A 12,457-nucleotide genomic window follows, 5' to 3' on the forward strand; every position below is an offset into this window, starting at 1 on the left:
TTGTGCTCTCCATTTCTTTTGAGAAATGGAGAGGATCTCAACTCATCATTATCATGTGTTTCTCTTCACTCCATTATAAAGGAGTTAACTTTTTTTTTATTCACTCCATTATAAAGGAGTTAACTTTTTTTATTTATGCCTAAAAAAAATAAAAAGGGAAAATAAAAAGGAAAAAAATTAAAATGAAGTGTGGGAAAATGTGAGATAAATTTAAGATTTAAAAAATAATTTAAGAGTTATGATTGAATTAAAAAAAGAATAATTGATTCGTTAAATAATTACTAAATAACTCTTAATGTAATGTAAATATTATTAACACAAAAAAATAATTTAGGACATTCGATATATCTTTTATTAATTGATATTCATAGTAGTGTCTTTTATTAATTGATATATATAGTTGATTTTGATTTGAACGTAAAGTTTAAAAAAGTATTCAATTTCTAAATTTTTTTTCTAACCAAAAAAGTGTGAAAAAAATTTAGTTCCTACATCTTCGAAAAAATAGCTGATTTTAAAGGTGGTTTTCTAAAGAAAAGGCATTTCATCCAACAATACCAAGCAATCAGAAACAATAAGATAAACTTCTGCAAACCTTAACACAATTCAGAAGGGGTTTGGCATTAAAGATTGCAAACTTCTGTAAGCTAACCAAAGATTCCTTAAGTTTACAATTTGAAAAATCTATGCTCTGTAGATATACAAGCAGAAATTACTTGAAAGTACAAAATTGTGCAAATGTTATACCTAAAATTCAACCAAGATTCTTTTGACTATGATTCACTGGACAGTTTTACACATGAAGTTTTGCTTCTAAGTACACTTCTTCCTACGGACATTTCTTCTGCCAAGACTAATAGAAGAACCACTGCTTTGACTGGCTGTGACAGAAGAGCCGACTTGGCTATCAGACGATCTCTTTGAGTTTCGTCGCTTTGGGTATGGGTGAATTTTAGCCAATTCCAGCACTCGGCTTGCCACACTGAAAGGTAAGGAACGCGGGGAAATCTTGTCGTTTTCCTCATCCTACAATCACCAAATGATTTTTTTACATTAACTTATCCTCAAAACAATTTACATCAGAAATATAGCAGATTTACAAAAGTAGCTTTCAGAAAAGGAAAATAGAAAGTTAACCTCTTTCTGAATGAATTTCTGTGCAGAACTGGCTCGGAGAAGGTTACGCCACTTGTCCTGCATAAATCATATTTAGGAAACAACACATTTGGAAGAAAGGTAACAACTGAATCCGTGAAGTTCAGTAAAGTACCCTGATATCTGTAGGAGTTCGGTAGCCTGAAGCAGAAAACAAAAACCTCTGTATATCAGTCCATCGACCAACTCCATATTCAGATATGCCATCAACCAACTTCGTCACTTCAGCGGTTGTCCACATCCTTTGATGCTTTCTTCGATCTTTTGATCTACTTCTTTTTGGTGGCGAACGTTCATCCTCAAATTCTTCCTCAAACTCATCCTCAAACTCCTCCGAGGAAAAAGGCTCATTGTCATACTCAAATTCCTACCAAAAAAAAATGGTTTATCAAAGAATGCAGAATAATTTAAACAAACAGACCTAGACACAAATATTAGGCAATTGTATTGATATGCGGTTATCATCTCTGAACATACATTTCACAACATAAGAACAACTTAATCATGTATGAAACACGCATACAGTAACCATGGAACCATTCCGTTCCAATTTGTTCAATTACAAAATCAATTCTAGACATTCAGAACTGCAGAATTTATGCTTGAATACCATGCTTTAATGATACAAGAATGTAATACCACAGTTAAAGATAATTTATGTTCATCTGCAACTGCAAAATATGTACAGGGAGGCCAAGCACCACTTTCGAGCAAAGAGAAGAGGGAGGAATAACAAAGCAAATCCATGTCAAACATAAAAATTAAAACAAACTTCACAGATCAATACATTAGGAGTCATTCAACTAGATTTACCAGGAATACAACTTGACAAATAAAATTTATACATAAATCGCAACGACCATCAAATATGGTTATCACACAAAAGTATCTAAAACCAGAAGATAGAAAACATAAAACTAAAAAATATATAACTATACAGATACAACTAAAGAATCTCTCTGTCCCTCTGACTTCAAAGGGGAGGCTATTCAGAAAAAAATCTTTATTTTACTCGAGAAAATAAATACCCCATTAAGAAAAATGTACCTCTTTCTTTGGCAGCTTCTTGCAGCATTGCAACTCGGTAAGAGTTACTTCACTATTGCCATTACTAGACTTTTCACTTGGAATATTCTTCAATCCTTTCATTTTTGTATGAAGTTCATTACATAATGACAGACTCCGTCTTTTGTTTTTTGCACCTGTAGTTGGTACTTTTTCTTTTGACCTCGAATTTGAAGATTCTTCAATATACCTCTTAGTAGGCTTTCGGAATCTCTTCGCTCTAGGTGGAGCAGATTGGCAATTCTCAACAGTAACATTTTCTGTCTTACAAGACAATATACTGCCACCTAAAGGATAACCATTATTCAGCTCATGCAGATGCTGTATATCAAGTGAAATGTTGTACATGCAACCTACATTTGATGGTTGACTTGGATTGTTCCTGAAGACACCATGTGTATCATTGGTGACTGTCTCATCTAGAGATTCAATTTTGCATTCAGATTGTGTACTATTGGGTGCTTTTGCTGATTCTGATATCCCACCAACGGTGCTACTTCCACTTAATCCGGGAGATTGACTTTCCGAATTTGAATTTTCCAAAAGTGAGTCTTCATAAGCACCAGAGCCTAGTAACTCAACTTTGGCAAAATCAAAATCTGCAAGATTGGAAAAAAAATTATAATGTGAGAAACAGAAAGGAATAACTAAAAAGAGGATGCAGAAATTAATCCTTTTTTCCTGTGAAAACTTCATAGAAAAGATGGTATTGTGATAGTTGATAATTTTACCTAAGAAATACCCTCCAGATACATCGGTGAAACCATCAGTTCCTTCAAGATCGTTGATGTCAACATCATCCAGGAATCCCTCGTCCAGGAATCCATCAAGGACCTAACAGTATATTTTATCAAAGATATTCACACCGACACAAAAGGACACAACAGTTTAAACAGAAGCAGGGAAATATCGTTCAATTGACATTAGATTAGGCACAAGGATAGACTCGAGCAACAAATAATTAAATTGAAAAGTACATGAACTACTAGCTTAAATATCACCATAACAGTAACTGAGTTTGGACAAGTACCTCCAGTTCCAAATCATTCTTGTCATTCAAAGCTGTGTCAGAAGCTAAACTGCCTGGTAAACATAAGAACGCGAGAGTGAGATATATATCATCACAAGCAAATAGGAAATTACAACCAAAGCTTGAAAGAAATGTTATATGAGAAAATGCCAACACAGCTTTATCAACCATAAGAAGTTATCAACCAAACATAATATTCTAAATGTAAAGAACTTCTGAACTCCAAAGCAATCTCCATCAACAATACTCAGGCTCTCATAAAGCTTGCTTCTTCCAATTTTTCACCTTACTATTTTACTTCACCTTATCACATTGTTCAGTAACAAGATAGACCAGATAAAAAAGATTAACACAAATAGTCAAACTAAAACTCCATTTACTAATAAATGGACTTTAAGTGACAGAATCAAAAAGAAAAACTTTTAGTCATTTGAAAATTCAGAATCATCAATACTTATTCTCGGTAAAATACAACATACCATCCAATGAAACGTGATCACTTCTAGGTTCTTCAAGCAAATGCTCAATTTCCATTTCATCATCTTGAAGGGAAGGCACGTATGATTCATCTACCTGAACCTAGGAAAATTCAAAAAGATTTCATAAATAATATGCTTTAAGCACTACCATGTTGACACTCACAAATTATTTAAATAGCAAAAGAAGTCAATAAGAATAAATGAAATAAATATACACAAGTGGCCACACATAAACAACTTAAAACACTTATTTCAAAATATGAAGCATCTAGTATATTGAATTAACACAAAAAACTAAATTAAAAACACTTATTTTTCACATTGTGCATATACATAGATCCTACAATATAAAGCAGCCATATGAGTTGAATAAAATCCCCTACATGACTATACACCATTGTGCATAATTCAACAATCTCCCATTTGACAAATTTTCCAACAATAAGCTCTAACAAATTGAATGAAGTTCTCAAAGTATAGAAATGATCATAATCTTTAGCCTCAAATAGCATATTAATGTTGTACAATCATAAAATTTCTATTGCATGCCCAAAGTGAGAATTGGAATAGTCATCAGAACCCAAAAATCACAGTGATGAATTATTTCCATCCATGAAATGAACTAAAATAGCTACAATCATAGTCCCACTTAATCCCAAAATAATTTGTAACTTGCAAAATTGGATACGGTTACAACACACAAGATAGATAACCATCCATGAACAACTTAGATACTTGCTCAAATGTGGCAAAATATGGGGAAATGGGAATAAGTATGATAGGTTAATGCACTATTGTCAATTGTGATTGCAGAAAATAGTAGTCTGTTAAAGTTCTGCTACAAAACTATAACCACTACTTACAGCATTTTATACTAAATAGTGTATAGAGGAAGAATATCAATTCGTTTAAATTCTGCTATTTAACAATATTGGTTATATGTTCAATTAGCTTAAAGGTTAAAGGTGTGAAAATAATAACTAAAATCCTTACTCTTTGGCATTTCATATTGGAACACTTCCGCAGATATTCTTCCCGATCCATCGCATGCTCTCTGGAATATTATCCTACAATTTCAACATGCATTAGTTTACTCTTTTTTTCTCCTGTTTGTACCCCCACATATAATAATTGTTTATGAAGACAAGAACAGAAGCACGCTTTAACATTAACATGTATGTGTGCATAACTAAAAATGCAAAATAGCACTCATGTCTAAAAGATATATACATTACACGTGTATACAAACTGTAGGGCGGAAACTTGGAAATAATAAGCAATTGCGGTAAAACTGGTTGCGTGAACATAAATGAAATGCAAAAAATGAAGAATTATTTTAGACATTCGTATAAGAGTGTTTGGAAGCATGTAGCTTTAGACTAGCTAATCTGTATATCCCCAGACAAAAATGTGCATATACAAATCTTGTATTATAGTGTTTGTTATGGCCCTGCATGGCTAAAACCTGATTACATGGGATTAAACACCAATTCCCACTAACCTAAGGTAAGCCTTTTCTATACGAAGTACCCACCTTTGTAACTGCATTTCTGCCGTATAAGATCAGGAGGACCTACTCATGCACCACCATTCCATCTAGACAGACAAATCTATGGATCCTAGTTGTGGCATCTAAGGATCCATCCACTTTACCTTAAACCCATACTTATCAGAGGATCAATAAATCTTGCAAGGACGGCCCCTGTCCTCAATCACTTCCAGCCTTTATTGCCAGCGCAGGACATCACTAACTTTAATAATCGGAAGTGAGATAATAAACAAATCCATTTTGAAAGCTCATATCAGTATCTGTGCAGTAAAACTAGTCCATAAGCAATACTGTAAACTGATCTCCTTGAATCAAGAGTGCATACCACCGAAAATCCATATATTAGAAGTTAGAACCAAAACAAAAGTTCATCTATTTCACTTCTAAAATAATACCCAGAAAGCTCTTTGACTTGATTACCCAATTCACAATTTTCATATCTCGGACTACCTACTAGCTTTTTGTTAGTGTTTTTTCTATTCACAGAAACTCAATGATTACCAATCACATTTTACCCGCAGCATACAGAGGACACACAAAAATACTACTGACACAACTTACTGATATTGTCCCACCCATAACAATTTTTTAGTACCATTTTATTCCACAAAACTGTAAAGGCTTAGACAATGCGGTTCGCTAAATTTATGAAATGCAAAATTAATCCCTGAAATTGAAAACCATCACCAATCAATTTAATCTCTGTCATCAATTCAAATGTAGTTAAAAATGCTGTGCCAAGACATTGATTAGGGTTCAATCAGCTAAAAGACGTTTCCAGAAATCCGTTTAATCATTGGATAAAACTATATCTCGTGATCCAGATTCATCAGAATTTATTGAACTCTTTGACAGAACAACTAAATTGATCAACAGTTTTTAATACTAGGAACTGCATTTACCAAATTCCAGTACCCTTACAAAATCAAAGATCAAAATACAATCAACATTTTTTTTGCTTCAGACAACACACCCAGCCACACTAAAACTGACTGAAACAACCACAAATTACAATCATCTCTGCTCGTATTAAATCACATCAATAACTACAAACATAATCCAGATTAAAACGAAGTACCGCAACAACAACAAAAAAACATGCCATCCCATATTAAAAAAAAAAAAACAATGCTAAAGGGAACTTTCAATTAACAGCATTATGCGAACCACATATTAATAAACATCATCGACAGCTACGTGTTTCTCGGAAAAATGCCAAGGCTCCGATCGACACGAAACATAAATAAAAACAGTGAAAAGCACTACTGTACTGCAATAACGAAGCAATCGATGAGTAAACTGAAAAACTGCATGCAGAGTTATTAAGACAGTAGAAACGAAGAACGAAATCGAAATGTAAAAGAAAAACCTCGAACGAATCAATCGATAAACAGAGAAAATAAAAATAAAAACGAAAGGATTAAAAATAAGAGCAGAGTGAAGATCGAGATCTAACCTTAGAAGACGAAGAACTAGGTTTTGGAAATGGAATCTGTCACAGTGGTGAATTGAAGAGATAGAGAGAGAAGAGTGAGAGAGTGAATGTTCGAAACCGAAAGAAGAAAAAAAAAAGGTTAAAACCGCCAAGAGGCGACACGAAACGGAGCGATGCAAGACGCGGTGTTTTTATTCGATGGAAATTGGAAACAAATAAAATGTGATTTTAATCGTTTTTTTAATTTTAGTTTTTTAATTAATTCAGTCAAAAAGATATTCTACTGTTTATTTATTTCTTTATTTATGATTTGTATGATTTTTTTGTGAAACCGGGTTTTTATCGAGATTGTGCGGTTCGAGTAGGGGGAGAAAGGACAGGTGGAGGATATTTAGTGGATTTGGTTGTGGTTGCTTTTTTATGCGCGGCGCTGTTGACAGTGGTCTTCTCTCTGGCTTAACGCTGTCAAAGGCTTACTACACTTGACTCGACGGAATACTCCACGGATTACTCGACGTCGTTATGTTGCGTTTTTCTCGTGTTTAAGAGTGTTCTTCACTATCAACTCGGCTTCTCGTATTTTTAAGCAACTTTAATAAAAAATATAATAAACTTATTTCTTTTTATTAATAGAAATTATTAAATTTAATTTCTTTTTATTATCAATAAAAATAATAATAATAATAAGTATTAAAAATTTATTTCAAAAATTGATATTAATAACCGTTTAAATAATAATCGTTGAGAATTGAGATGGGAATTTGATGAACAAGGTTATTTTTTATTAGAATTTAATTGAAATACAGTGATCGTGTAAAAAATCATAGCCATTAAATTTTTAAGAATTTTTTATTTTTTTTAATCATATATAAAATATCACTTGTGGATGATTGTAATATGTCAAATATTTTACAATTATAATTAATTGAAGGTATAAAATATTTTTATATTATCCGTGTATATAAATTAATTCCTATTTAAAAAAATTATGAATATATATATATATATATATATATATATATATATATATATATATATATATATATATATATATATATATATATATATATATATATATATGTGTGTGTGTGTGTGTGTTTTTTTTTGATTTGGTTCATTTAAAAAATTCTAAAATTTAATTAAAGTGATTTTCATGATTAAAAATATTCAAATATGCTTTATGATATTTAATTTTTTTACTATTATTTTTACTAATTTGTGGCATTTGTTTTGATTTGTCCCAATTCAAACATGACCTTTTCTGGCACAACAAAACACAGCATGCGCACATAAATGACAAAGTTGTAATAATGAATCATCGTTCAATATATTTTATATTATTAAACTCATTTACCTTTTAAACATTATTCTACTCTTGTTTTCTACTCAACTGAACCTATGACAATCAAAAAATTATTTTCATCTTGGTCATGCTTATTTACAAAAGATAGTTCTTTGCGAAATTAATCTAAGTTATTTTCACTCCATGTGGGTTCGACATCCTTACTGTTTTATCACTTGCTACTTAAAATATACATGTATACTTGCATGTGACACCACATGTTTGCGAGCAACAAGTTTTTGGCTCCGTTGCAGGGGAGTGAGGCAAAGATAACATTTTAATTTTGTATGAAACACTATTTTTTGTTAAATTAGCATTTGAACTTTTGACGTTTTATATACTCTGGTGATACAGTATATATAGGAAATCCTGAACTTGGGAAAACATTAATAGTGCTTAGGAGATTTCAAGCTTTTGATACTTACCAGAAAGTTCTCCTCATTTTCTTATTATTGACCTATAGGAGTAACCAGTTCAAGAAGATCATGTCTTGGAAGATTACGATATCATTGGCATTACCAATGATAAAGCAAGAAACACCAGGGATTATGCAGTCTTTGATCCTAATGCCATGAACACGATAATTATACTTACAAAGATTATTGTATCCCAATTTGAGTTTAAACCAGTGATGTTCCAAATGTTGCAAGCCATTGGTCAATACTCAGGCGTTACAAATGAGGATTCACACTTGTACTTGAGACAATTTTTGAAAGTTCCAAGTGACTTCAAGATCCATGGGATTACATATGACGCCTCCATGTTGAGATTATTTCCATACTCTCTAAGGGACATAGCCAAAAGCTGGCTAAATTCCTTATAACCAAATTCCATAGTCGTGTGGAATGCTTTAGCTAAAAAAACTGGTTAAATACTTTCCTCCTGTCAAGAATGTTAAGATGAGGAATGAGATAACTTCGTTTAGACAAGGAGATGAGGAATATTTATTTAATGATTATGAAATATCTAAAGAGTTGCTTAGACAATCTCCACGTCATGGGATACCAAGTTGCATCAAACTAGAAACATTCGATAATAGATTGGTCCCCTTATCAAGGAACATGCTTGATGCTCCTAGTGGTAGAGCTTTGTTGTCTAAATCATATGAAGATGGATACAAGTTGATTGAAATCACTACAACCAACACCTACCAATGGCCAGTAACAAGATATGTTGTTGTCTCTACTAAAAAAGTTAGTTGGTGTTCATGAAGTTACTGAAACTACAACCCTAAATGCTCATATGGCTCAAATTCACCAAATGATGAAAAACATGATGACAAGTCGTGACGTGCCAGCAACTGAACTTGTCAAAGTAGTGACTGACGGATCAGAGCTTGTTTGTGTTTATTATGGATGTGCTCACTTATTTGAAGACTGTTCTACAAATCATGTTTTTGTTAACTATATTTGGTAACAAAAAGTATAACAACCCCTACAGCAACACTTACAATCCTGGTTGGCGTAATCATCCAAATTTTTCATAGAGCAACAATCAAAACCAACTTAAACCCCAAGCACCACAAGTTCCACCTGGTTTTTTTGCACCAAACCATGTTGTGGCTAATCAAGGGAGTAACCACTTGGAAAATATTCTTAAATCCTCCATTCAAGAGACCAAAAATCAATATCAAGCTCAATGAGTAAGCATAAAGAACTTGGAAAATCAAGTGGGGCAAATTTCTTATGCACTTAGTTCAAAAACCATGGGAGCACTTCCTAGCTCCACTGAAAATACAGCATTTACATTTGAAGCCACAAGTATTGAAACACACAAGGTCGTCAAGTTAAGAATTGGAAAAGAATGTGAAGGATTAACACCCACAAGGGAAGAATCACCACGAGAAAATATGATTATTGCCGACACTCAGAGAATGTAGTGTGTGAACCTACTGAAGAAAACCATATAGTGGAACCCACTAAGGAAGTGATAACACAAGAAAAAGGCACACTGAAGACTCTTGGCATGACGTCTAATCTAGAGAAGTAGTCAATGGTCATACTGTGGAATCTTATTTTGCAGTTAATATATCTTTAACCAGGGCATCGTCTTTTGATGATGACAACAATGATAAGAACTATGATGACAACGATGATGACAACTAGAATGACAACTGTAAAGACATTTCTAAGGAAAGTCATAAAGTCAACCATAAAGATAATTCATGATAAGTCAAGCATATCATTGAAATGGTTAATGGTATAAACTCAAGGTATATGGTTTTGATGAATTTAATATGGCAAACAAAGTGCTCTATCTAAAGCCTCAAGAGATCTCAAGCAGTGTCAAGACAAAAGATAATATCTTACAAAGGGCTTGTAAAAAGAGTTAATCTCCTAAGTTAGTAAGTGACTGACCTTTTGTAAAAGCAAAGGACTTTTCTGTAAAAGTATATGGCTATAAGCACATACACACTAAATTTTTTATCAAATACCTTAACCAAAAGAAAACATTTTCAAAAGTGTCTTTAAGTTGTGCCAGATGACTTAAGAGCAGTGAAAATAGCAAAAGGGAAATATTTAATCAATCTAATCGATTAGGCCAATATGCTAATCAATTGGATCAATTCAAACTTAAGCTCTAAGCTATTTAGATAGCTCCTCAATGATATGCAACAACTAGCAATATCTTCTTTCCTTTTAAAATGACCAACAACTACTATTTTTATGATCTAATCGATTAGGCCAAAGTGCTAATCAATTAGACCAAAGTGCTAATGAAATGAGAATTCCGTTTTGGGAATTCCTCTTGACTATAAATAGAGGCCTCGTTTCTAATTTCAAATCATCCAGAAACGTGTTTTGACACTTCCCTCTCTCTCTCACTCTCTCTCTCTCTCTCTAAACTTTTATTTAACTTTTTCTCACTAGATATTATAGTCAAATCCTTTTGTGAGAAATTTTTTTTCTAAGTAGTCACAAATGTATACTATTAATATCTATTCCAACATGATTATCATTAATACATCAAACTCTGGCGCACCACCAGTCATCAGCTTAGCAAAAGAGATGACACCCTAAAAACTCAACAGTTATGCCCCTGAGAAGACACCCACTAAGAAGAAAAGTCATGCAAAAGCTAAGACCCCTGTGAAAAAGAGCCCTGAAAAAGAAAAGAAACCAACTACAATTGTCAGGACAAAAGTTGTTAATGAGGAATCCAATGCAAGAAAAACAAAAGAAAAATCCCAGAGGGAAGTTGAAAACAAGAAAGATGAGCATAAGAAAAAGAAAGAGGACAAATCTACAAGGAATAGCAACATGCTCTGAGCCTAGCTGGTATTTCCTTCTATCTCTACAGGTTGACGAGTTATGGCATGCCATACTCACTAAACGACAATGAGGACCTCGTCCTTACTCTATGTTGGACGTGTGCTAACTCCTATCATGATGTTTGTCTACTAAACCCAATCCACCATAATCATCTGGTAGTTTTAGGGTTTTAATTTTGAAAGTTTAGGATTTATGTCATTTCAATTTCCAAGCAATGAATGAATGAATTTATGTTTTATGTTTTCATTTTGTTTATATGTATATATATAATCAAAATAGAGGAAAAATAATTGACTTTATCCCCCAAAATAACATAAATTTTAAATACGTAGAACAATTCTGATTGGACTCTGACAATATTGGAAACAAGGTCTTGACAACTAATCAATGTACCTTCTTGTGATTTTCTCATAACACTTGTCGCACCTCTTGTAATCGGGAAAGTAGTTAGCCTCTTAAAAAGTTTGAATTATTTTAAATTATGGAATGAGGGTTCATGGTAGGATTTAGTCTAGGGGAGGATAAGATTGTTGCTTAATGCTAGCACAAATGATACATTGCATGTATAAATAAACACACCAAAGTATGTAAAAAGAATTAAAATGCAAATGGGCATGAAAAATAAGTTCCTATACCCGAAATTGGAGGAACAATTCTTGTGCCTAAGATTGTAGGAACAATAGATGTCTTCACCATTAGTAACAGGTTGGACTCATTAAAAGTGAGATCCTGTCAGGTGAAAAGGTGGAGCATCTAGCAAAACTTATCAATAATAAAAGTGCATGTGTAAACCTTAAATTCAAAATGAACAAAATATCTAAAGCATAACAAACAATTCCCCCTTCTGAAACTGAAATGAATTCTTGGATCATAGATAAGATAACCAAACTAGGATTTAGACTAGCTATCTTAACTTAAGAGTACTGGCATGTCAAGTAGCATCAGGAAGAGTACACACACACAATATGAATTGTAACAAGACTGAGATATGCCAATTTTTGAAAACAGTCCCTTGAGACGACTTCTAAATTGATTGTGAATTAACTTGTTAGAATAGAAAATGAAAGGCAGTGAATTTTTTTCTGTTGTTACCTGTTGCATCACCTGAGAACAAGTAATATTCAAGTTTG

At 32.9% G+C, this 12,457-nt stretch overlaps 1 protein-coding gene across 1 annotated transcript; it reads right to left on the minus strand.

The window, feature by feature from the left end:
* Positions 1-504: 504 nt before the first annotated feature.
* On the minus strand, positions 505-6,910 carry LOC131644612 (uncharacterized). Its single transcript, XM_058915161.1, has 9 exons — positions 6,735-6,910; positions 4,723-4,796; positions 3,730-3,829; positions 3,251-3,303; positions 2,952-3,054; positions 2,203-2,819; positions 1,271-1,522; positions 1,138-1,194; positions 505-1,026 (listed from the first exon to the last, which is right to left on the minus strand). Exons 2-9 carry the CDS (start codon positions 4,771-4,773, stop codon positions 814-816), a joined length of 1,446 nt encoding a protein of 481 aa, XP_058771144.1. The 5' UTR covers positions 4,774-4,796; positions 6,735-6,910; the 3' UTR covers positions 505-813.
* Positions 6,911-12,457: the final 5,547 nt, after the last annotated feature.

The sequence above is a fragment of the Vicia villosa genome, linkage group LG1, assembly GCF_029867415.1.
Source record: "Vicia villosa cultivar HV-30 ecotype Madison, WI linkage group LG1, Vvil1.0, whole genome shotgun sequence".
In the NCBI taxonomy this organism is placed as follows: domain Eukaryota; kingdom Viridiplantae; phylum Streptophyta; class Magnoliopsida; order Fabales; family Fabaceae; genus Vicia; species Vicia villosa.